Source organism: Bemisia tabaci, chromosome 9, assembly GCF_918797505.1.
Source record: "Bemisia tabaci chromosome 9, PGI_BMITA_v3".
NCBI classification, from domain to species: Eukaryota; Metazoa; Arthropoda; class Insecta; order Hemiptera; family Aleyrodidae; genus Bemisia; species Bemisia tabaci.
The window spans coordinates 39470034-39497498 of NC_092801.1; the positions used below are offsets into that span (position 1 = coordinate 39470034).

Here is a 27465-nt window from a genome sequence, read left to right on the forward strand (position 1 = left end):
ATATGGAACTATAAATTCTGGCTCATCTGAAAAAAACACTTATGTGCATAGGAAAACTAATGGCGCGTACGTTGTTTTTAAACCGGGCCAGAATTTATGGTTCAAATTGCAAAATGCAGTCCAAATGAAGTTTTTGCCATTTTGAGAAACACTTGTTTGAAGTTTCGAAATTACATGGCGGGGGAAAGTTCAAACTGACTTTTTGATGCTTAATAATTGGAATTTGGAAGCAAATTCTTTGCAGGATATGCATTAGGACAAGTCAAAATTGCACGTATGCGCCTTGTCCTCCAAGCCCCCAACATGTACTTAGTTTTCTAACATTGAAAATATTCGAATTTTTTAAGACTTTTTAGAGTAAATTTCACCGAGAGTTGAATTTCACTTAAGAAAATAGTCAAAAGAGGTTTCCTAAGACGGATTTTTCTTTTGATGGTGTGGAGGGCATATTTATGGTGCATCACAAAATCCTTTGTATTTTACTTCACTTCCGCTTCATCAGTGTCAATAGAAGAAAAAAATATTTCGGCTGGCTGAGTTCATATGTCGGTTGACCAGAAAATTCATGTTTTTCTCCTTTATAAAATTTTAGGTTTAAAAAATCCTCCCCCGAAAGCCCCTTGCTTGAAGGTGCTCTCAGGTAAATAGGGAGAGCAAAGCTTCATTAGAAAAGGTCTTCATTTGGATCAGAAAAATATGGTCATTTGGGACTCATATAAACTTTTGTACTATTTACACCCATATTTTGACCATAAATTTTAAACTGAAAGTCAAAGTATATTTTCTATGATTATTTCAATATGTTCTCTAAGAAAAAAATGTCATGTCATGATGCCCTTGAAAATTTCACTTTCACGCTTTTCAATTTCATTTTATGATTTTGAGGACTGCTTTTCAGAAATGTGTTAAAATGTTGTTCATAATCTACTTCGGTACTGTAAGATAGCACCCGTCGAAAGCTCAGAAGAAGTGGTCTGAAGGAAAATCAAATTTAAAAATACTAATCAGTTAGTAAAATTAAAATAGAGTAATATTTATTTCAGAAAAAACATTTTTTGTGATACAAATTAGAGACTTAAGAGTAGTTATTAGCTTGAAACTTACGACTTAGTTGACACTTCAGAAAATGAAAAATTACATTGAACTATAATTATTTGCAAGCAATCACAGAGAATAACGATTTTAAAAAAGCTGAGGGTGATTTACATTATTACTTTCAAACAGCTTTGAAGTTGAAACACATGAAGTGCTCACTGAGACCATTGTATGAACATCTCTTGCGCTTGCAAATTTTGAAGATTGAAAAATCTGCGGATTCTGAAAAGGAGTATCATAATTTGAAGAGATGAGAAAAGCTATATTTTATTACTGCAGAAATTTGAAAACTGAAATTTCCAGCCCTCAGTCAATTCGTAAAATTTTAAGGATTGACGAAATGATAAAGAATTTTGGTATCTTAGATATCCAGAATATAAACCACTCAGGTCTAAACATAGTGAAAGCTGCGGGTGGAATTTACTTAAGAATATTTAGAATTATTTCGATTCAATTCTGTACGCTTTAGCATTTCATTAGTTCAGTCAAACTCATACAACTCTCACCAAAATTTCTTCAGTTCAGTTTTTTGGTTTTTGTTGAAAACATGGCTCTGTTGCGATTTCATAAGATCAGTTTAAGTACCCATTTAAATGCATTTTGAATTTTAGAAAAATCTTAAATCTTCCTACTTACTACAGCTCAAGGATTACTATAAAGTATGTATCAAGGAAAACCCGATCATTGAAGAGAATTAACCTCACCATAACTGCTCGTATAAACCTGAAAGATACCCCAAAAATTATTTCTTTCCACTTAGCTATGACAAATTTGGCACAGTTTCGTCGTTTTAAAATATTTTACACATTAAAACTTCATTGAGTAAAAGCTTGCCTGGATCTATTAAAGACCTCATCTCCATTAGGTTTTCTTAAACTTTTTGCAAAAACTTAAACCACGTTTTTTAACAACCTAGGAATTTTTGTCTCGGAACTTCAGGTCTCATATTTCCTTCAATTTATGAGCTTGCAGGGTCAAACTTGGGAACAAAATTTCCACATGTTTTCCTGTATGCATTTGCAAAAAGTTGAGGAAACTTTTCTCCCAGAATATGAGGTCCCTTTTTGCAAATCTAATCCCCTTTTGATAGAGATTTTTTTCCAGAAACAAAGATAACAGGCACAATATTAACTTGTTGGCTGATGGCATTTTGATTTACTTTTAATTTACTCACAAAAATCTACGCTGACAATAACTTTCCAAGTTAAAAACTACATTAGTTCACTTTCAATGACCAAACAGCTGCTATATTTGAATTACAAAAGTACAACTAATATGCTAACTTACTTTTGAGTTGTAAAGCTTTCAGTTACAATGGGAGAGCTGAGGGTGAAGTTTAACAAGTGTTACAGAAACGCCAAATGATACACCTTAAAAACAGGTATATTCTGACGCAAGTGATGGGGGTTACAAAAATGTGACTTCGCTTGAACGAACTAAAAAAAGTAAAAACTAATATCAAGGCACGAGCACAATTTGATACATACATAAAATTATCACAATACATTATACTCTTGAATACTACATCAGTTAACGGAAACTTTCGTCAGTTGGAATGCATTACATTTGGAAAAATTTGACATTTGGAAACTTGAGATATCTCAACCTGTTCTGTACGCTATAGTCAAGTCAAATTGTATTCAATCAATTAACATCCACAGCCTATGCCAGACAGTAACTTGGATCACATTCAGCAAAAAGGAACCAGCGCAATTTCATTGTTTTCAAAATTGTGCAAATTCTTCTTTTCTTTTAAGGATACTCAATATATGTATAGTATTAAAGTTTACACAATTATTTTCCTTTCAAATTGACAATTGTTCAGTGGGAAACAAGCAAAATTTGCTGTTCTGGGAAATTTTTTTAGGTGATTATGAAGAGGCAACATTTATGCGACACTGTAAATGCGCTGGTTCCTTTTTGCTGAATGCGATATACTTATGTTACTAATTTAATGTATTCTTATCATATAAATACTGCCGCACTAACTCACTCATTTTCAGCACAGATGCGTTTGCCGTTCTATTGAAACCAAAATAAGAGAGGGAAAGAAAAATAAAAGATTTCATATTTCAATTATTGATATGCTCCGATAAATTTTTGCGAATTAATGGGAACAAAAAAGAAAATATAGAAAGAAAAGGCTTGAGGAAAGGCTATTTCACGTGTAAATTTCATGGAGGTTGACTATTTAACACATTTAGCTGACAGTTCCTTTTAGAAAAGTTCAAAATGCTACAGAGACAAAAAACCAGTAAAGTGATCAAAAAAACTTCGATTGGTTTGAATACGAAAGTTCGAAATTTTGCGGAATATTTTTGCAAAGAATAATTTCTTTAAATCAAGAAATAAAAGGTGATTCTGATGAAAGAATTAAATTAAATTAAGTTATAATTTGATGTAACAAAGTAGTAAGACATTGCATGTAATTATAATGCAAAAGAAAAGTAAAATTAGTTGAACGCTGATTAAAGGAGATGGCGCAATTGCTTGTAACGAGAAGCGAGATGATCCGTGTTTAAAAAGTACCTCTTACAAAAGTAAAAACACAATGATACAAATTCTGCTACAACAATTGTCTTTTCCTTAAAGCTATAACCAGGCCTTACATGCTCTTAAAATGAGGTCGAATTTTTAAATTGAAAATATAAATTGATGATGTTACATTTTTTTTAGAGTTGCGGCATATTAAATTTCTCTTAACAAGAGGGGAAAAACCAGCTAAAGATAAACAAAAAGTGAACCTTAGTTCCTGTTTGAACAACATATATTTTTTAAGTTTATTCTTACGGGTTTAGAAATGTTGGATGAGAAAGTCTGTGAGAGATTTTCATGAAAACTAGTAATAGACAAGAGCATAGTGAAATTCATTTTAAAATAAATGTCAGCAACTAGAACGATATCGATTTATCTTCACAAAAAAAAAATTGCAACCTCAAAGCTGAAGACACTAAAAATTCAGGAGTTAAAGACAAACAGTACAGAAAATTGTCATCTCATTAATGAACAGAAGTTAATTTTGGTCGGTGTTGAGCCTTCTTCCTAAAATTTCAGAAGCCACCCTGGCCAGGAAGCCCAATTTGTAGAAGTCATCTACAACTTATGGGAGCCAAATCAACTTTTTGTATACGCCATGCTTTTCTGCTTTATGTCTCAGTCCTATTCTCGCGCTATGATGCTGTGCCACAAACAGAGCATTAAGAACACTACCGCTGTTCTGCAATTGTGAGTTTGAAAAAATTGACAGGGTGCATAAACTTTATAATGGCCCAGCTCCCCAATTTTCCAGCGCCAACGATTGATTCTTAGGCGCATTTGACGCATGGCGCCCAGAAAAGGCAGAACACTGATTTAGGTACAAGATTGACTTGCAAATGCATGATTGTTTTCTACAGTTTTTAAAGTTAGAGAAACATAAATATTTCTGTGGTTTTAAAGAATCAGGACAAAAGAAACTGAACAAATCAGACTCGTTGCGACTAGCAAGTGCTCATTTGCATAACATAAGAATTATAGAAATGATTAACATTTGAAAAAGGCAAAGACTTACATACTACAAAATTATGAGCTAGAAACGATGGAAATCAAAGACACACAACAATGAAAAGAGCTAAAAAAAGTTATCTCTAATATCACAGACAAAAAATTTCAACCAGAACAATCACTGCACTTAATTCATTTTCCTCATACAAAGGACTATTTTGAATGCCTACAGTATAGATTAAAATTTTGAGACCAGACCAGTGCAAAACAAGACTAGCATTCATATCCCTTAAAATATTAAAATACTCACTGGACTGAACAAATTGATTCTTATCCGATGCGTTTCCGCCCTAATTGGTCATCATTTGGATCACATTTTTTAATTGGGAACTACAACTTCAGGCTTGCACATAAAAGCACCTATCTGCATTAGGAAACTTATGGCACATATGCTGATTCTAACATAAGCAGGAATTTTAGTTCCAAATTGCAAAATGTAGTCCATTTGTGATGCAACTTTCAAGTGGTGTCCTGGATGATTGGCAGCTAAAGCTAAATCGCAACGGATAAGAGGAAATTTGTTCATACTAGTGAGTATTTTTCTTTTTAGTAAGATCTATGAAATGAGACAATCTTCCAAGAGAAAATTTTTCGCATAAACTTTAATCATGTTCCCCTCGACATAAGAATTTTTGTCTCGGAACTTCAGGACTCGTTTCTTCAGTTTTTGAGCTTTCAGGGTGCAGTCTGCGCCAAAAATTTCAAATGTTCTACCTTGATTCAATAGAAAAAGTTCTGAAAAACTTTCTCTCAGAAGATAAGGTCCCTTCTCACCGATCCGGTCACAAATCTCGCCTTTCAAACTTCCTGTTGTGTGAATCGTTTTTTACAAAAGATTTTGCGGAGGGAATAAGCAACTTTCTTCTCGTTCAGACCCAGTCTAGTGGCTCATTTGCAGTGGTCAATGATAGGAGAACAGCATAACAAACATTGCGAAACCAAGAAAAATTGTGGTACGTAAGAAAACGCCAGCCTGGATCAATATATTTGTGTGAATACAGCTATCAAAGTTCCTGTAGCTTTTATGGATTTGAATCAATGAGATGACTCTTTTGGGTCTCTGGTCAGAAAAATTAGAGCATAAAAAAAAAAAAAAAAATCAGAATGAAAACCCAAAGGACAGAAATGTCAGTTGAGCAATCCTTCATGCAGAGTATTTAAGTGCAGTAATTGTGAGTAACTTAGAAGCACTGAATGCGATACAATAATAACAAATTTATGCTTACTAAAACAGAGGCTCTATTACTCGGCAAATGTAGCTGGAACAAACAGAAAAGAAAAAATGAAAAATAAACCGAGTGAATAAATTTTAATTTTTTTATTTCCTCTTTGCCGTTGTCTTTATTATTTTACCAAATACTGACTGAGGTAGATCGATGTAGAAAAAGAAATCAGTGAGAAAACTTTTAAATTAATGGATAGTTGTATAGGTAATACCAACAATTCTGTTTCTTTTCTTTCATTTGATCCACATTTTTTTCTGTTGGACGGATTTTAACGGAATGAGTCTAAGTTGTTTAATTTCTTCTTTCATTTTATATTTTTAACAAAAATCGAAGCAATATTCAAACATGACTTTTCATGAGTATATTTTCCATAATGTAGAGGAAATTCACCGAAAGTTTCAAGGCATTATGTTGTTTAGTTATCCGTCAAAAAATGAGACACAAAAAGAAATCACAAGAGGCAATCTTTCTAGTCAATGCTACAGGAGACTGATTGCGATGAAATTACCTTAGACATTTTAAGACGCTTTCTACACTTCTGAAATTTTTCATTCTCAAACTTTAACTTTTATGTACTCTCATACATCAATTTTTAGAGTTATTGAGCGCTTATAACACCACATGATGCAGAATATATCTTACAAGCTGTGGTTTGGTTTTCTCAGTATTTTTAAATTCTCACTTATGGTCCCATTTTGTTCGATTCCATCTTTTGTAGAGATGCATAGAAGTGTAAATGCAGATTTTGTACGGTATGACTAGAATAATTCTTGCCAGTTTTTTTCACATAACTTACAATTTAATTAAAAGGTTCCACTTACCGCTGGTCAAAGATTTTTAGAGTCCCCATTTACATGGCGTCACGCTGTAGGAGTGCCGTAGGTGGACACGGCTTTTGAGTCAAATCCTGCCTCCTTCTCTGGCCAGATGCGGATCATCGCTTTGAAGGATCCTCGAGGATCGCGTTTGTTTGGCCACGACTCTCCCAAACTACTCACATCCACATCCATATCTTTGAATGTATTCAGTAAGACTATGGCCACGATAATTACGAGGAATCCACACAGATTGCCGATTATATCCTGGATAAAAAACAAAGTTCTTCGTTATTTTTACGCTGGAGTATAATAATCTTGTCCTCCAAGCTAATTGACCACAGCCTCTACAAGAGGCAATACCGGATTCCTGTTACGGAAAATGAGGAAAATTTGATTTGACAAAAATTTGTGATCTACTTCCGGAATGAAATGAGCTGTGGATGCCAAGTGATTATTCAAAGAGAGACTTCATGACAGTGACTCTAGTTAAAGCACTGGGACTGACTTTAAACATTTTCAGGGTTTATGCAGCCAATAAAAATAAAATTTGAGAACCTTCGTGAAGTTTTTCATGCACTACCAAGCCACGTGGCCACTAAAGAAAGCAAAACCTGCTTAATTGCCCGAAAAAGTCATAATGAGGCTTTTTTCGGCAGTAAGCTCAGGTATATTCTAATATGATCATACATGCTACCTTCACACAGAAAAAACTTTGGTCCAGGGAATTAAATGAGTTCAGTGACCGTTGGAGAAACTGAATCTTCAGTTGTACAAATCGACCTCTTAGGTAGACCGGGAAAAAAAACTTTCGTCCTCAAAAGATATACTTCACTTGGACAAAAGCTTGTCAGTTTTTTGAAAATGGCACTTCGATTCACAAAATTGAAGTGTATGATGCTTCTTCCTAAAACGATCCAACGGTTCTGAAGGTTCTGTCGCCTGAACAAAAAATTTACCACTTAACTTTCTGTCACATAACTCCGATTTTTCCCCATGTTCGACTGTTGACAAAATTTTTAGGAAATATCATGAGCATGCAGGCAGTTTACCTGCCTGGAAAAACATTATCACAGAATTATTTTTTAACATAATGTCATGACATCATTTTTGCACTCATTTTTCCAAGGTGGACGTGTAAACTATGTTTGATACTTGAAGACTCCAGTTGATCATTTATGAAACGCCAGAAATTCATTAAACCATGTGCTACAATCAACAATATTAAAACAAAAACTTTTCCGCTTTAGTAGGCAGCACAAGAAATGATCAAAAATTTAAAAAAGTACTCATCTTGCACGTCAATTAACTTGCAATTGATGTGCAAGTGAGAACTTTTTTAAATTTTTGATGAGCTACAATACCTTGGTTTTCATAAAAAAAAGTACATTTCTCAGTCTCAGAGGAACAACACAAATTTAACCACAATCAAAAAAGCTGGCAACAAGGAGCGAATGGAGTTTACAACTAGTTTTGGGTATTGTTTAAGTGTTGAAACACAGGTATATGAGGACTATTTGTAACAATAGCAGATGTGAAAAATTACCTTTTTGAAACACGCTTAAAAAACTGTTTTGTTCACACAAAAATTTAATATGTTTGGCTCTGGCATAATGTACAGATCTCGAAGATCACATCTCAAGTATTTTCTCAAAATTTTCTCGATGCCAAAACAGTTTTTATAATGTGTTTTGAAAAGATAATTTTTCACATCCGCTATTGTTACAGATAAGTCCTCATATGGGCACATTCAAAAACCCTTAAACAGTAAATCCAGCCAATCACCTGACTCTGCCCCTTAGGTGCCACTTTTTGTGTTCGGACCATAACTGAAACTCCAAAAATGGAATACTTACATCAGAACCTAAATTTTGCCACTCTTTGAAGAGAAGAGCGGAGGCTATTATGACTAGAGTGGTGAACATGACATAGTAAACTGGAGTGACGATACCCGTATTAAAAATGTCTAGGGCTTTGTTTAAGTAATCCATTTGAATCATTATGCAGACTATTACTGCAACTAGGAAAAGCCATGTTAACCAGTTTCCCGTTTCGTTTCTATAACCTGGAGGGAAAAGACAAAAATCAATTACTTAATTTCAAGATAGATTCAGATAAAGAATTTTAAATTGCACACAAATAACAACAAAAAAATTGGGATGAAGTATGAATGTGATCACTTCCATACTTTTGAATGGCCGTAGTACAATATCTTGTAACTCTGTTTGCAATTTTGCAGAGTTCCTGTCATACTTTATTTCATTTTCGGAAATCTAGTCAACACAAATTCTTAAACATCTTCTTGATTTTTCTCCTTGTTAGTAGAATATTCTGAATTAATTCCAAGCTATAAATATGATACAACCAGTAGAAACGAAAAACTATCTGGTCTTTTCCCATTCGAGTTGATAATAATATTCTAACTCCACAAATCTATTCATGAGAGGCATCTAAAAATTGGGCTTTGCCGCCAACAAATTTAGAGTACTTGCCAAGCAAAGGGCTTAAGGAAAATGGTAGAGCTTTCACTTCTATTGCATCTATCATCCTTGTTAAAAATTTCATGCTCCATGATAAAACATCTTTAGAACTACAAAAATGGGGCATTGGCGAGGAATTTTTGCTGGGTTGTAGTACAGATTTTTGTGCGCCAAATTTTGTGAAAAAAACAAAAATTTCATTGGGAAGTTCAAGAAATCATTTGTGAGGGGAGAAAAAAATCAATACCTAACCAATTAAAAGCCAACAGTCAAGTTGAGCAAAGCAAGAGTGATAAGGTGCAGACTTGGAAGATGTATAGGTCCTTACCTGATAGAGTTTCTTTAATTGCTAACCCGAGACCTTTACAAGCCATGACTGTTAAAGATCCGACAGCAGAGCATAAGGTGATGTAGACAGCAACATGCCGATGACCATATCGTGGCCCCACGTAGCAGGCAATAATCAGAGAAACCATCACAACTATCGATACGTAAACTACAAATGCTGAAAAATAAAATACAGTGATTAAAGAGAAGATCTTTTGTTTCAAACTCTGAATCATATTTTCTTTGTGAATCCTTGAGAAATCTAGTTTGGTAACAAACATAGAGGATATTATAGTCCATGCTATGAAGAATGACAGGAGAGGGGCCGGAAATTCTTTAGGAATTAATTTGGCTTAGGTTAGCGTACCTGTATATCAACCCTGAAACAATACACCAAGTTGGTGACTAGCTATGCCCACAATCCACCACTTTTTGTGGCATGGACAATCAGAAATAAACCTTGAGGATGGTAATTTTAACAGAATCAGATTTCACCTCAACTGGGACTAGCTGCTATATTGAGAATGAAAGATTATTATCCTCATTGCCTACCCAAAGTTCGCACTGAGTTAAAGAGACTTCAATTATTGGGTAAAATAAAACTGGTTGTTTCAGTGCAGCGTTTAAATAACTACATATAATCCAACTTCAATTGCCTAGAAAAACAAACACTTGTTCATTAACAAGCATGTCAGAAATTTGATGAGTCAATTTTTGAGGTTTACATAAGTGAATATACATTTTTTAAGACATTTTGACCAGGCTTGCATGTGAGGGCTTCTGTTATTATTTTTCATAATTTTCTTTTCAACTGTTTTCTAGAATTTGAAATTCGAACAAAAAGCCTCGAATGAGTCATTTTATGTATACCTCGAAAAAAAGAGGTAATTTCTCCCAATTAAACGAACGCTTAAAAATGCAGTGATTTCTCACAGCTTACAGTTAAGAAGTATGCATCATATTTGTCTCATATGTATCATCGTTCATTAAGGTTACCTGGTTCTTGGATTTTTTCTAACAGAACAGAAAGATCTTCAACTTCTTCACTTCGAGGAGAATGAATAATGATCATTGTTGAACCGAGAATACATAAGAAGCAACCCAGCTGAAAACAGATATTTACAACGATTAGAACATTCAATTCCAACACTGACATATTGGAGTTTCAATGGTTCCTGAACTTTTTTCCATAATTTATTGAAATTTCTTCAATTCTGCCTCTTGATCAGGATCGCCATAGAATTTTGAAAATTAAATTCCTTGACATTTCCCCGATTTCCTTGACACATTTTGGTAATGTTCTCTGACAATTGAGGATACACTGGATGGTTAAAGAGACATTAATTGAAATAGTATTCAGACAAAATTTGTTGTTTAAAACGTCAAAACCCATTCTCGAAAGCAAATGGAGGTGACTTAACAATTTTTTCCCGATACTTTTGTCATTTTCCCTGGCATTTACCTATTTCCCTGACATTTCCCAGTTTCCCTGGTATTCTTTGACTGTGGCAACGCTGTCGATTCTGCCTTTTGATATAAACCAAACTTTCATGCTTCATTTAAAGTTCTTTTGGTTATATTTTTTGCTAGACAGTTGAACAAAAAAGGGAGTATTACTCAAAGAAGTCCTTTCAGCCCAGACTATGAGGCAAGGTAGGAATATTCCAGTAATATCAATTTATGAGAAACATTCAAAAGAACCAGATTTGAAGTCTATAGGGTCGAGAGGTACTCTAACAAATTTTTGACAACAAGGTACTTACTTAAAAGATGAAATTAAACGGTAAAAAAAAAAAGTCAGGCTTCAAAAATTGAATGTAAAATGAGACAATGAATGAAAAGTAGTAAGATTATGAACCAACCTTGCCAAGAAGATTTAATCGTTCATTCAAAAATTTGGCTGCCAATACGGTGGTGACTAAAACACTTAACGCTCCCAGAGGAGTTACAAGAGAAGCTGGAGCGAATGCATAGGCAACAAAATTTGCCACTTCCCCGACACCCACTGAAAATAAATTGAAATATTGAAAATCATGTTGAAATAAACTTGCAAATAAGTATGTTGATGAGGAAATTCAAATGCTATTGTGTTATAGATATCGACGGTGTAAGTCGGCAATCACAGAACTCGGTTTGCGACGTCGCAGACTTCCTGTCATACTTTATTTTCTAAACGGAAAACTACTTGACGACAATTCTTTAAAACTGCCGTGATTTTTCTTCTCTGTGCAAAGAAAATTCTGCAAAAATTTCAAGGTATGATATCAGTTTGTTTTCCTCTAAAAAAATAACATAGAGGTGGAGATTTTCAGACACCGCAAACGAGTTATGTGATTGCCGACTTACAACGTCGATATACAAAATGATACAGGTATCACATTGATTGTTCTACAGTCGTATTTTCTTCTGTTTACAAAGATGATTCTAAAGTAGAATGATGTTTCCGAAAAAAAACAACATTTTTGAGAAACGCTTTTACAAGAGACAAAGGAGCATTGTTTCTAGAAAAACAGTATTTAGAGAGTTTTAATGACAACCTATAAAATTAATATATTTTACTGAGACTTTTAGTGTATATTCTGTAAGAATTTACAATGCTTTAACCATGAAATTCCAGAGAAGTTACTCATCAATTTCCTTAAATTAGCAGATGATATTCTGAAAAAACGCAACTGAGAAATACCCTTCGGATTTTCTCACAATGTGAAAACTTGACATCCGCTATTGTTACATATAAGTCCTCATATGAGAAAAATTCTTCAAAAGAATTTTGGATGGATTAGAAAAGCCGTTGATTCTCAAAAACGGCGAACCCTGAGCCTATGGTTCAAACCAGTGCTGCAGAGGCCTTTGAAATAAGAGAAGAAAAGGAATTCAACTTACTGGTCAATATTCCAGCCCACCACAGCCATTCTCTTAAGTATCCGAATCCTCCAGCAGATGCTCTTATATGTCCAGATTTACCCAGCTTTATAAGTGCTTTCTTTTTTATAATAAAACTGGAACCTGCAATTCACACAACAGGGCAAAAAAATTAATATAAAATCTAAAATATAATACTTAGATAAGTAGATACTTCATGAATGTCAAAGGCTGATCATTGCTGGCATTAGAAAATTTAAAAACATTACCAGAATCAGCTTAGCTGCAAATCGCGTTGCAAAATGTGCTCTCTTGTTCTATTCTTATAACATGAAACTGATCAACATAATGCCTTAATACTTCCAGTGAATTTCTCCCAAAATAGAGAGAGTAATCTCACTTAATGCCAAGTCAGAATGTTACATAGATTTGCTATAAAAAAATAATAAAGAAGGATGAGATCAGACATCAGACGTAGCGAGACTAATTCTGGCTAAACTCGATCAATCAGGCATGAAGAATTATCAATCATGGAACTTAACTGAGAAAAGATACAGTTTAAAGCCCTCAGCAGCAAAACAAATTACCAATAAATTCATCTGTGAATGTGTTAACCTCTTCCAGTAGGAGAAGGGGTACAAGGTCTACCAGATTTCGACCAAGTTTTAAATGGACAGCAGGACTTCCAATTGGACGTATTTCTGCCAAACGGAGCTAAGTGCATTACCACGTGAGCCCTTTTATGCTTGTATTCTAATGGGTCTCAGGGCTCATGTCTTAGTGCACATAGGTTCGTTTGACAGAAATACATCCAATTAAAACGATGCAGAGTTTAGGTTGAACGATAATGAATCGCAAGCCTCATTCCACTAAGGACGTTTCAATGAAATCCAATGGCTTCATTCATTGCTACATTGCAGCACAAGTGCAATGTTCGGCTACTGGAAACCACACTTAACAGGAGGCTTTTAGCTGTATATATTTGCTAACTGCAAAGCTTCGGCACTAGAGATGTAGAAATTCATGCCCTTCAGTTACCAAATGCTTCAACATTACCGTATAAAAGGTAGACGGCTAGAGCACGGTGCTGACAACGATTGGAACATGGCTGTCAAATTAGCAAACACAAATTGAGGCTCAGTATGGAGGTAGAATATCCAATTGTCATTCCATTCCCCTCTTGGACCCTGCGGGATTTCAACTTGTGGCTTGTTACATAACACTCTTAAAATGGTAATGACCTCTCAGTATGGAGGCCTTACATGGCTGTTCAATACACTGCCCTGGTAGTAGAAGCGAAAGGCTCATTTTGCAGGCTAGTAGCCTGATGGCCATAAATTTTAGCATTTTTAGATTGGGAGACTTACCGATGAAGATGCTTGAGCTGACAGCAAGAGCCAAACCGATGTAGAATTCCCTTGTAGCGTAGGATTGACTAACTTCTGTGCTGGGCATTGACATTTTGAAGATTTTGGATGTGGAGTTAGGCACAAGGATTGAAAGTCCTCTTCAGAAAGGATTAATACATACAATTTCGAGTACAAGGTTGCATGCTGAGGCAATCACGATGGAGTTGGAGTCTTCATTTCGCAGACAAGTTGGGAGACAAACTGGAAACAAAAAAAACTGCTGCGCACTAAAAAGAGAATTTTTGGGACAAAGATCACTGCTTAAAGTAAACCAAAACGTACATTGCGCAAAATTACGTTTCCTTCGATAAGGAAGTAAGGTGTGGAGGCAGAAAATGAATTCCTTTCAGAGCTGATTACACTGATTAGGAATCAAAATAATGTGAACAGCGGAATCTGAAAAAGGACTTTCTTCTATTGTTCCGCATAGGAATGATAGTGAACCAAAAGTTGTTGATGTTTTGATTTTAGGTTAGAAAGTTCTGAACCAAATTTGAAGTTACTGAGCTTTCAGTGCTTTTGCCCTTTTACATCTAGGTTTTCTTCATTTTTTCATGTGATACCAAAGTCTGTTACACCGTAGTGAAATCCAAAAATTTTTATTGGTTCCAATATAATAAACTTGTGCTTACTCAGTCATTTTATCATACCAACATACGTGTACCCACAGTTGACTTCCTTGCGCAGTGTTGATTTCACCTTTTTTAAGTTTAAATTTGTGCTTATTATTTTCTTTTCTCAAGTAATAACTGTCTCACTACCGGATTTACGTTAAATATGGTCATTTATAGTGTGTATATAGTCTCAAAGTCCGGCGGTTTAATCTTCAATCATGACCACAACTCGCCTAAAATAGAAGTTGAGCAAGCCTTCAGTTATCCATTAAATTTCACTTTGGCGTATGAAAAACAGAGGGTAGTCGTCACTTTTGGTCAAAGAGATGGCATTGTGGGTGAGTATTATCTCTTGGACTCCATTCTCAATTTGTGTAACCTCATGATATTTACTAGAGCTCGCGCATCGTATGTTGAGACAAACGTCAATCTCCGATTAGCTCTGAATTCGCCCCACTCAACAGGTTAATACATGTAGTCAGATGACACCACTGGTGAATGGTGATGTAAATAATACTTTGACGTTTGTCTCAACATATGATGCGCGAGCTCTAACCCTAATTATCAATCAATTTTGATCATTGAGTCTGCCTACCATTCAGTCTAAAAAATCTTCAAAAGTTTACTATTTCTTGCGAGAGTGATTCACCAGATGTGTCAAAAATAGCTATCAAAAGCACCCTTGATTTATGAAAGAAATTAGATTATTAAGCAGTAAAGGGCATTGTTGCTGGTATGCTGTCATTATAATTTTTTCAAGTAATGTAAGTAATTTTATTTCCTCTCTTCTTTCAGTTGGACACTGTTTGGTCGCCATCAATGGTGTGCCAGTCACAGGGAAGCAACTAGATGATGGCCGTGATGTATTCGAGGTCCTCGGTAATTCAGAGAATTATCCTATCAACCTGAAGTTTGCACGACCGAAAATGACAACAAACGAGAAGATCTTTCTTGCTAGTATGTTCTATCCTCTGTTTGCGATGGCTGCTCAGTTGAGTCCAGAACCAAAAAGTTCTGGAATAGAGATGCTAGAAGCAGACACCTTCAAGTTACACTGTTATCAAACTCTAACAGGTAATCAATCTGATTGAATCAGTTTATGAATAATCATGACAACTTAAAAGAAAGACACTTTTCAGAATACCCACAATCTTTCCTATCAGGTGGACACAAAATGGAAGTAATTCTGCTGAACAGAACTAAGCGCCACTAGGGTTGAAGAAGGGGGGGGGGGGGGTTGGATCGGCGGGTTCAGGTCATAGAGAAAAAAAGGAGGTGTTTGCATTTTGGTTATTTAGGATTTTTTTGATGATGTATGTTAATACGGAAGAAGGTTGCAGGAATGGGCGTTCCACTCCTTGATGGGCAGACCCTTTATACTCTATGCTTTGCCGATGACCAGATCGTTGTAGCTCAAGATGAGGAAGATGCAGATTACATGACGCGGAAGTTGGTCGAAGAATATCGGAAATGGGGCATGGACGTTAGTGTGTCCAAGACAGAGAAGCTGGTCGTGGGAGCAGCGCATCAACGGCAAAGCATAGAGCTTGAGGATGGACGGCGCATCGAAGAGTGTGACGAGTATAAGTATCTCGGTGTTTGGCTCGATCAGGATGGAAGGATGGATAGAGCAATTAAGGACAGGATCATCCAGGGCAGGAGAGCCATCGCGATGCTGAACGGGGTGCTCTGGGATCAGAGCATCTCAAAGGCAAACAAGCACCGGATATATGACGCCATCGTTAAAAGTATCGTGCTCTATGGTAGTGAAGTGTGGCCTTTGACGAAAAGAACGCAAGAAATGTTGAGGGCAACTGAAATGGATTTTTGGCGGCGATCTGCCGGCATTTCGAGACGGGACCGTGTCCGTAATGAGAGAATTCGCCAGGTGATGAAGGTTGAGAAAGATATCGTGCACGACGTCATGTCCAGGCAGTTATGCTGGTATGGACATGTGCAAAGAATGTCGGAGGAGAGGTTGCCCAAACAAGTTTTGGATTGGGTACCACCTGGGAAGAGGCGACGGGGACGTCCCGTAAAGGGTTGGCGGCAGGGCGTTGACAAAGAGATGTTGCGGTGTCAGTTGCCCGATAACCTCTGGGAAGACAGGCATATGTGGCGCTTGGGTGTCGTAGAACGCCAGAGTGCGTTATAAAGCGACTTTATATATATATATATGTTAATACGGACGACTCTTATCATCTATTTTCGTGGAAATGGTGTTTTTTATCAATCAAAATTCATTCCATAGTCACGGCCGGATTAAGGGGGCTGGCCACATGGGCCGCGGCTCATGGTGGCAAATCTATGGGGGGCGGCAAATTTTGCAATTCTTTTAAATGTAGGTGTATGAAAAATTCGGATTTACTTAGAAAAAAAATTACAAACTAGAAAAAACGACATAATCTCTAATTTTCTGAGAGTATAGTAATTTCTACTTTTGTTGTCTTTCATTGATACAAGAGGCAGCACCTTTAATTAGTCGATTTAAGAGAGAAACCAAACACGCAATTTGGCCTGGAACGGCGCGACTTACCTAGAGAGAAATGATGACGAGGACTTGAGATGAAAAGGAGAAGCCCTCGGCGCGGCGATCGGCATGTAACGCTTATTAGCGCCTACAAGACTGCACGAATACTTCACGCATTGCATCAAACACGGTGCAGTCATTGCGGACAGCGCGAAACGGATAGCGCCTACAAAAATGCATGAATACCTCACGCATTGCGGCAAACACAGTGCGATCAGCGGCCGAGACGCATAGCGCCTACAAGACTGCGTGAATACTTCACGTATTGCGTCAAACACAGTGCAGTCTGCGAGGCGCGGCGGCGGAAGTTAAAATCATTAAGCCACATTTATGTTTGTTCTTTCATAATTTTTTCGTTCATTTCTTAAGAATGGAAGGCTTTGTTCACACAGAGATATAGGTTTACAAAACTTAACTTTCGCGCAACGTTCCGTGAACTTTTGCTAGTAGTGTTGACAGGGCTTTCCCAAAAAATGTGTTAAACACCAGTAAACGTGTCTTATGCACCCCTCCCCCGCTGGCACGTTCATTTGATGGTTTTCATTGATGTTTCAAAACGAATGAGAAGGGGGCGGCAAAATACTAGCGGCCCATGGGCGGCAAGTAGGTAAATCCGGCCCTGTCCATAGTAAGTGTTTGAAATCATATCATGAGTTGATTTAAGCAAAAAAATCGGACATTATGATCCGTTTTTCATACTTCGAATTCTGGATTTTGCTGGCCATGCTGTACCAACCTATGCCACCAGATAAACAATCCTTGAGATGCAAACACCTCTTTTATGCTCTCAATGCTTTTTGATGGCGCTTAGTTCCGTTTAACATAATACGCCATCCAAGATTCTGTAATCATCAAAAGAAACTGAAATTGGCACTTTCGTTGGTTCCGTTCCCTTGGTTCCGTTTAGCAAAAATACGCCCAAATGAATGTCAAAAAGGCTTTTTTGTGGCCAAGAACAGGCAGCAAGATATCTGTTAATATCACAGGAAAAGAGCATCTTTTAAGAGAGGAATCCTGGTTGGTTCCTCAAAGTATCGTGGTCAGTTCGTTTTTTGCTTACTGTAACAAATCTTTTCATAAGAAATAATATGTACTGCTTAAGGGACAGTTTGGGCAAACTCAATTCAGCGAGATTAATAATTTTTGTACCACGAAATTTTCAGTCTAATGAGTCAGTTGCAAGGAATTTTGCAGGGTTGTAGTACACTTTTCCATTGGTAAAAGTTCAGGATGAAACCAAAAAAATCATTAAAAAGTTTAAAAAATCATTGCTAAAGGGTGAAAATACCAAATTCGAATCTCTAATACGGTCAAATTTTTCATTTTCAGTTTTTTCATTTTTTCTTGTAAATACTGCTCGACTTTTCCGCAAAAGTTTTATGAAACATTGTCAAAAACGATGAGAAATAAACGACATGTAGAACAAAAACAATAATTAGTCCTTCTTCAGATAGTGAAATTTGCCAGGAGATTTGTAATGTTGCAAATCAAGATATGTGGTTTAGTAATTTCACCTTCACCATCGATTCTTCCTGCGCCTCCCTTAGTTTTGCAGCCGATGGCACCGCGTAAGGCGGTGAGGTTCATCACGGCGCCTGGATGCGACTATTCGCACTCCATGGATGCGCGTGTTGCATGAAAAAATTTGAAGGCGTTTTGGTTTTTCTCGCTCGCACCGTTGTGCGCGCAATCCGCTTGACCGTGGGCCACGCTGCACGCCGCGCAGGTGCTTGAAAACCACCGCGGTGGCAAAAATACCAAATTACGGACCTCTAACAAGGAGAATTTTTCGGTTTGAAAATTCTCGATAGCTTTTTATTTTTTCTTTAAAATACTGCTCGACTTTTTGTGCATAAAAATTCTAAAATCTCGTCTAGATATTTTGAGCAATGATGTGTGTCTCATACTGCCATCAGACTGTTCAACAACCTTCCCTTGAACCTGAGAAAAGCTCTTCTGAAATGGGAATTAAAAGAGTTTATGGCTGGTCTAAAAGCCTTACTAGTTAGCAAGGCTTTTTATTCCTTAAATGATTTTTTTAATAATATTTAACTGTAATTTTCTATACCTTTTATTTTATTTTGTAAAATTTTGTAATATTCTTAATGCTTCCCTGTGTTCTTACATACCTATATTATATTAATGTGTAATATTTAGGGGGGGGGGTGGGTTGACAAGTATTACAGCCACAACGTGTGGCATTTATGTACATGAATTATAAATAAAAAATAAATAAAAATAAATTTTTAGTCCGTCTTTGGACAGTGGAATGAGGCAGGAGATTTGTAACGTCGCAAATCGCGATTTGTGGTTTGGTAATCTCATCATTGAATCGCTCTCCGTTCCCTCTAGTTTTTCAACCGATGGATGCGCGAAAGAAGGCCAAGTTCTTCATAGCGCCTGGCCTGGATGCAACTATTCGTGCTCCGTGGATGTGCGTATTGCATGGAAAAAATTGAAGGCGTTCTGATTTTGGTTGCTCGCACCAATGTGCGCGCAATTCATAGGGAATCAGAAAATTTTGGAGTAGAGAAAAGCGAAAATAGTCAGGTAAAACTAAAAAAGGTTAAGGAAAAGTCAGGAAATTAACTTGAAGATGAAGATTGCTCTGAAATAATGACACATTTGGGGGGAAATTTTCGTTCACAATAATTGGCAACAAAAAATAGCTCGTTCGCGGTAACTTTCTAAAAATCCAACGCCTTTGCAGTAAATTTCTCAAAAATTTAACGCTCACGCAGTAATTTTTTTAACAGTTCAACACTTTAACAGTAATATCTAAAGAAATTTAACCCCCCGTACCAGTTTCGTAACAATCAGTGCGTTTGCACTTGTTTGGTAAAAATCAGTTCGTTCGCAATAATTTTTACAAAAATTTAACATCCTCGTCATGTAAAAATCAGTGCGTTGAGCGTCCAGTCTTTAGAATAAAACCGACTTTTCGATTCGTATAAACAAACGTTCGGTTCAAGTAATCGAAATTTTTTCATCAGTTCTTTTAAGCACATTAGTTCGGTCACCCGAACTGAAAGTTGCGTTTGACGAAGTGAATAGTTGAGATGATACAGAGCACGATGTTCTCCTTCATTTTGTGAATGTGCAATTTGCCTCCTTGGCGGCTAAAATATTTGTATCAATCGTTTTGCCCCATCCAAATTATTACCCATGCGTTTAAGTCTCTGAGTCAGCCGAAAAGAGGTTTTCCTTCATTTTGTGGATACGCAATTTCACTTACTTGGATGTATCACGCGTTTCACTCTATTATTCAACTTTTCTACTCCTGCGTTGAAGTCCTGGAGTCAGCCGAAAAGAGATTCCCCTTCATTTCGCGAATAACATACTTGGAAGTTGAAACACACGGTTCGTTTTAAAAAAAATTTAATTTATCTGAAGACCACCCGCGATTTTTTTTTATAAAAGTGTCAAGGAAGGTTTCTAGATTAAGGTATTGAAAACCGCAAAATCGTAAGTGGGGCCGTTTTTTTTTATTTTCGACTTTTTCTATTTTTAAGGGTAAAATGGCGGCAAAAGCCAATGTATGACCACCAAAACCCCCAGCCATCTAGTCAAATTAAGTTAAAATTTTATGTATGTTAGTCCTTGACATGTAAAAGCGTATCCTTTTTCACGTATTGTGAGCCGTGGAAATGGGATTTCCCTCCGACCATAAAGAACAATTACACGTATTTCTGCCAAACGGAAGTAAGTAATACGTCCAATTCATTTTGTCGAGTAATTTTTGGTTTATCTGTTTGCGCCTGAGGCTTACGCTGCTGTGCTCAGGAAGAACGCCGTATGAACCTTCAGGCTTTGCCAAATTTCGATTGATTAAACACGAATTTCCTGGTAAATTTATGAATATTTTTCTTTTAATTTTTCAGACAATTTTGCTCGCAATTTCACCTATAGCTCCTGAAAATTTCAAGGAAGAATATTCATAACTTTCTTCAAAAATGAATATTTTATCGAAGGAAATTTGGCAATTCTAGAATGTTCATACGGCGTTCTTTGTTGGCATGGCAGTTTGTACGACCAGTCAAAAATTACGTGATGCACGCAAGCAGAGGAAGGGTGGAGGGTATGTCGTCACTCCTTCGACACAAGAGCGTATTTAAAATTCTCCGTAAGCCCTAGAAAGCGTGAAATCATATGGATAGAAGGCTCAACTCAAAAAAATAGTTACACCTTCGCGTCAGAGGAGCGAAAATTTAGTTGGCCAAAGTGCGAAACCACGTATCTCCAATTGCGACGTTGCAGCTGTTGTCAGTTGTTTTCTTTGTAATACTAGTCCAAGTGACTTCTTGAAAACTTCCTTGATGTTTCCAGGGCCGGATTTAGGGGGTGGCCACATGGGCCGCGGCCCATGGCGGCAAATTTTGCAATTTTTTTAAATGTAGGTATAAAAAAAAATCGGATTCAGAAAAAAAAACTACAAACGGGATAAGGCAACAAAATCTCTTATTTACTGAGTGTGTAGTAATTTCTATTTTGTCATCTTTCGGTGATACAAGAGACAGCGCAGCGCGGCGAAGAGAGCAATGATGACGAGGACTTGAGATAAAAAGAAGCCCTCGGCGCGGCGGTCGGCATGTAACAGATACGTAGTACCGCCTACAAAACTGCGTGAATACTTCACGCATTGCGTCGAACACAGTGCGGTCAGCAGCGGTCGGCGTGAAACGCATAGCGCCTACAAGACTGCATGCATACTTCACGCATTGCGCCAAACACAGTGCAGTCAGCGCGGTGCCGAAGTTGAAAGTATGTACCCCCATTAATGGTTGTTCTTTCACAATGTTTTCGTTCATTTCTTATAAATGCAAGGCTAACTATATGTCTTATTTTAAGTTGAGTGTCTTTTACCGATTTTTGTCCGCATCATCCATATGGATGCCACACTGTGCGTCGAGAGAATTCTGCTTTGACGAGTAAACTTTTTTTCTTTTAGAGGTACATACAGGCACTGCAGACTATTATTTTATCCCTTTGCACTTTACTCTGTCCAACTCTAGTAATTATTTGACAGATGTACACGGATGTTTACAGATGTTTCATTTACACGGTTTAAAAAGTTTGTCATGTGACAACGGGAAATTCTTCAGTGCTCTTGCTAGGCGAGCGGTATTACTTTATTGTAAACACTTAATTAGTTTATTTCAAAACTCCCAGTGGTGTGACTCGTTCATTTCGTCAAATTTTGGAAAGAAAACACGCTGTGTAGTCTTTTAATTGGACTGTATTTTGCGATCAGGAACTGCAATTTCTAGCTCATACATAAAAACGCCCATCTGCATTGGAAAACTAATAGCATATACGTTGTTCCTGTAATGAGCTAGAGCTTGATTTTACTAATTGCAAAATGTGGTCCAATTCATACTTCGTGAAAGACCTATCGAGCGGGACTGACCCCGTGACCCAAAGACCGTTTCCCTTTCAGTTTCTCTTGGAAGAAAAGTTGAGTTATTGGTGCGGTGACCCACTGACCATTTTTTTTGATCAACAGGTTATCAGCAACAAACAACCCACATGTTAGCATCGATCGCTGGTGGAAAGGTCAATGACCCTGTCCCTTAAACTCAAGTACTTTCACCTTGTGACCCACTGACTGAGTTTAGAGTTCATTCACCCTCCTGTTCCTGTTGATAAACAATTTTAAGATGATCGGTCCAGTAACTTACTGATAATAATTGTCACGGTCGGATCAATGGGTCAATGTACCGAAGTGCAACCTGAATAATAGGTCAAGAGTTTCCCATAACTCATGAGCATAGTTAGCCTTGCATTTATAAGAAATGAGCGAAAACATTGTGAAAGAACAACCATTAATGGGGGTACATACTTTCAACTTCGGCACCGCGCTGACTGCACTGTGTTTGGCGCAATGCGTGAAGTATGCATGCAGTCTTGTAGGCGCTATGCGTTTCACGCCGACCGCTGCTGACCGCACTGTGTTCGACGCAATGCGTGAAGTATTCACGCAGTTTTGTAGGCGGTACTACGTATCTGTTACATGCCGACCGCCGCGCCGAGGGCTTCTTTTTATCTCAAGTCCTCGTCATCATTGCTCTCTTCGCCGCGCTGCGCTGTCTCTTGTATCACCGAAAGATGACAAAATAGAAATTACACACTCAGTAAATAAGAGATTTTGTTGCCTTATCCCGTTTGTAGTTTTTTACTGAATCCGATTTTTTTTTATACCTACATTTAAAAAAATTGCAAAATTTGCCGCCATGGGCCGCGGCCCATGTGGCCACCCCCTAAATCCGGCCCTGGAAACATCAAGGAAGTTTTCAAGAAGTCACTTGGACTAGTATTACAAAGAAAACAACTGACAACAGCTGCAACGTCGCAATTGGAGATACGGGGTTTCGCACTTTGGCCAACTAAATTTTCGCTCCTCTGACGCGAAGGTGTAACTATTTTTTTGAGTTGAGCCTTCTATCCATATGATTTCACGCTTTCTAGGGCTTACGGAGAATTTTAAATACGCTCTTGTGTCGAAGGAGTGACGACATACCCTCCACCCTTCCTCTGCTTGCGTGCATCACGTAATTTTTGACTGGTCGTACAAACTGCCATGCCAACAATGAACGCCGTATGAACATTCTAGAATTGCCAAATTTCCTTCGATAAAATATTCATTTTTGAAGAAAGTTATGAATATTCTTCCTTGAAATTTTCAGGAGCTATAGGTGAAATTGCGAGCAAAATTGTCTGAAAAATTAAAAGAAAAATATTCATAAATTTACCAGGAAATTCGTGTTTAATCAATCGAAATTTGGCAAAGCCTGAAGGTTCATACGGCGTTCTTCCTGAGCACAGCAGCGTAAGCCTCAGGCGCAAACAGATAAACCAAAAATTACTCGACAAAATGAATTGGACGTATTACGTACTTCCGTTTGGCAGAAATACGTGTAATTGTTCTTTATGGTCGGAGGGAAATCCCATTTCCACGGCTCACAATACGTGAAAAAGGATACGCTTTTACATGTCAAGGACTAACATACATAAAATTTTAACTTAATTTGACTAGATGGCTGGGGGTTTTGGTGGTCATACATTGGCTTTTGCCGCCATTTTACCCTTAAAAATAGAAAAAGTCGAAAATAAAAAAAAACGGCCCCACTTACGATTTTGCGGTTTTCAATACCTTAATCTAGAAACCTTCCTTGACACTTTTATAAAAAAAAATCGCGGGTGGTCTTCAGATAAATTAAATTTTTTTTAAAACGAACCGTGTGTTTCAACTTCCAAGTATGTTATTCGCGAAATGAAGGGGAATCTCTTTTCGGCTGACTCCAGGACTTCAACGCAGGAGTAGAAAAGTTGAATAATAGAGTGAAACGCGTGATACATCCAAGTAAGTGAAATTGCGTATCCACAAAATGAAGGAAAACCTCTTTTCGGCTGACTCAGAGACTTAAACGCATGGGTAATAATTTGGATGGGGCAAAACGATTGATACAAATATTTTAGCCGCCAAGGAGGCAAATTGCACATTCACAAAATGAAGGAGAACATCGTGCTCTGTATCATCTCAACTATTCACTTCGTCAAACGCAACTTTCAGTTCGGGTGACCGAACTAATGTGCTTAAAAGAACTGATGAAAAAATTTCGATTACTTGAACCGAACGTTTGTTTATACGAATCGAAAAGTCGGTTTTATTCTAAAGACTGGACGCTCAACGCACTGATTTTTACATGACGAGGATGTTAAATTTTTGTAAAAATTATTGCGAACGAACTGATTTTTACCAAACAAGTGCAAACGCACTGATTGTTACGAAACTGGTACGGGGGGTTAAATTTCTTTAGATATATCTGTTAAATCGTCCCGTTAGATTTGTCAAAAGCTGATGTGGCTTGGTTCCTTCCTGCTAAACGCGGTCCAATTGTGACCGGATCTATGAAAATGGACCTCATTTTCCGGAAGAAAATTTCCGAGACTTGCAACTTTTCGCGAAAAACTATCGAGGGATGCGCCTGCGAAACTAATGAATACTTCAAGCATCGCGCCGTCTAGTCTCCTCGAGATCTACAGTCTCAATCTCGGCTCTAGACTCGCGAGTCGCCGAGATGGGTGCGTTCAATCTCCTTTGCGAGAAATCGATGTATCTGCCATTTGAAGCTATGGTAAAGAATCGATTATTAAGGTGATAGTTGCGAACACCTGTCTATCGGTAACTAACACCTTAATAATCGATTCTTTACCATAGCTTCATATGGGGAAATGTTCTAAAATTCTATCCTCCTACGTATCAAATGGACGTATTTATACTAAAAGGAACTAAATGCATAGGATTTGCGTGTGACATAGTTCCTTTTAGCATAAATAGTTCAAATACCCTCTTGTATCCTCCTATATTCAACCAATTTTTAATCAGTTCTAATTTTAAATTTCTCAGGAGTGAAATTCATGGTCGTTGCAGAACCATCGCAAGCAGGACTTGACTCTTTGCTCAAGAAGATGTATGAATTGTACGCAGATTATGCTTTGAAGAATCCCTTCTACTCTCTAGATATGCCCATCAGATGTGAACTATTCGATACGAATTTACAAGTTTTAATCGAACAAATTGAAAGGACAGGTATTACTAATGTGTGATTTACAAAATATATCCGTTTTCTCCAGTCCAATTATTCAATATCTGTTATATGTATAAAAACAATTTTAATGGATGCGTTTTTCTGCTTTGCGGTGAGCATGAATAGCAGGCTAGGAACTAATGAACTTCTTTTCGGGGAAAATGTAATTAAAAACAAATTTTCATGTGGAAAAAGTTTATTTCCAAAACGTATTACGTTTCATTCATTGAAGGGATTTTTAAATTATCTAACTTATTAATTTGATTCTAGCTCATATGAAGCCTCTACAGAGGTTTATTTCCACATACTTAAACAGAAATCACATTTTCATTACAGCTCAAAATTTAATTCAAGCAATGCTAAAATCAGGCTTTACTTACTTGTAAAGCAAAGAACTTAAGCTGGAGGAAGATAAAGTTAGAAAGACTCAACATTCCTTCTTACATTATTTTTAAATCCTTAATTCAACGAGTTAAACGACACAGACGAAAATTAGTTGAATCTTTTTCTGTAAATTTTCTCTCCTGTATATTGTTTTTTACTTTGTTAAGTTTTTTTCTTTTTTATACCTTGCTCAGAGGTATCTATTTGTTTTAATTTATCATTTCCTTTCCCAAGTGTAAATATAGTCACATGCGTGTACATACTGTCCAGATTTTGTATTTGAAATTGTTTAAAATAAATTGTTTACCCAAAAAGTAGTATTGATCTTGTTTTGCTTTATATTTTCCTCTTAAGTATTGTCATTTAAAAAAAAATTACTTTTCTCAAAAATCTGTTTCAAGCCATCTTCTCATTTACTAACTGCAGCTTGGAATTTGTGCTTGCAAAATTTTCAGTAGAAATTGGTGATATATAAAGGAATATAGCAATGCATTATTCCTCCAGGTGATATTTCATCGCTCAAACCAGCAAAATCGCAATCTTAAAAGTATCCATCTGCTTAATTACAAATTTTCAAAGTCGAGTAGAATGTGACAGTATACTCAGTGTAATTCTCTAATAATTATTTTGGAGATTGTGAAGTGTCTTATGGGCACTCTGTGGGGAGAGTGGGATATCTAAAAAGAAAAAAATGTCCCATGTAATTTATGGACGGCCCTCAAGTTGTGGTATGGCAATCTGATTTTTTTCTCTTCAGCTAAAGGCATATATTTTTGCCTGACTCTGCACTGAAACAGGGCCGGATTAAGGGGGTGGCCACATGGGCCGCGGCCCATGGCGGCAAATTTAGGGGGCGACAAATTTTGCAATTTTTTTAAACGCAGGTACAAAAAATTCGGATTCCGAAAAAAATTCAAACAAGAAAAGGTGACGAAATCTCTCATTTCCTGAGAGTTCATCAATTTCTAATTTTGTCGCATTTCGGTGATACAAAAGACTGCGCACCTTTAATTAGTCGAGTTTAGAGAGAAACCAAACCCGTAATTTGGCCTGGAGCGGCGCGGCGCAAAGAGAAATGATGACGAGGACTTGAGATGAAAAGGAGAAGCCCTCGACGCGGCGGTCGGTATGTAACACATATTAGCGCCTACGAGACTGCATGAATACTTCACGCATTGCGTCAAACACAGTACGGTCAACAGCGGTCGGCGCGGCGCGGCGTGAAACGCACAGTGCCTACAAGACTACATGAATACTTCACGCATTGCGCCAAATACAGTGTGGTCAGCGCGACACGGTATGGCACGGTGGCGGAAGCCACATTTATGTTTGTTCTTTCTTAATTATTTAGTTCATTTCTTACAAATGAAAGGCTTTGTCCCCACAGAGATAGGTTTACGGAACTGAACTTTTGCTAGTAGTGTTGACAGGGCTTACGCAAAAAATGTGTCCAACACGAGTGAACGCGTCTTATGCACCCTTCTCCCTCCGGCACATTTACTTGATGGTTTTTATTGATGTTTCAAAATGAATAAGGAGAGGGCGGCAAAATGCAGCCTGCCCATGGGCGGCAAGTAGGTAAATCCGACCAT

At 37.2% G+C, this 27465-nt stretch overlaps 2 protein-coding genes across 2 annotated transcripts; one reads left to right on the forward strand and one right to left on the reverse strand.

Moving 5' to 3' along the window:
- Positions 1 to 1008: 1008 nt before the first annotated feature.
- Positions 1009 to 14111, reverse strand: spict (magnesium transporter spict). Its single transcript, XM_019047296.2, has 8 exons — positions 13716 to 14111; positions 12370 to 12492; positions 11349 to 11491; positions 10483 to 10591; positions 9488 to 9664; positions 8536 to 8744; positions 6686 to 6946; positions 1009 to 5897 (listed from the first exon to the last, which is right to left on the reverse strand). The coding sequence occupies exons 1-7, from the start codon at positions 13807 to 13809 to the stop codon at positions 6725 to 6727; spliced, it is 1077 nt and encodes a 358-aa protein (XP_018902841.1). The 5' UTR covers positions 13810 to 14111; the 3' UTR covers positions 1009 to 5897; positions 6686 to 6724.
- Positions 14112 to 14264: 153 nt separating this feature from the next.
- On the forward strand, positions 14265 to 26190 carry Trs23 (trafficking protein particle complex subunit 4-like protein Trs23). The gene is made up of 3 exons (XM_019047336.2): positions 14265 to 14709; positions 15167 to 15445; positions 25309 to 26190. The coding sequence occupies exons 1-3, from the start codon at positions 14535 to 14537 to the stop codon at positions 25506 to 25508; spliced, it is 654 nt and encodes a 217-aa protein (XP_018902881.2). The 5' UTR covers positions 14265 to 14534; the 3' UTR covers positions 25509 to 26190.
- The last annotated feature ends 1275 nt before the right edge of the window (positions 26191 to 27465 follow it).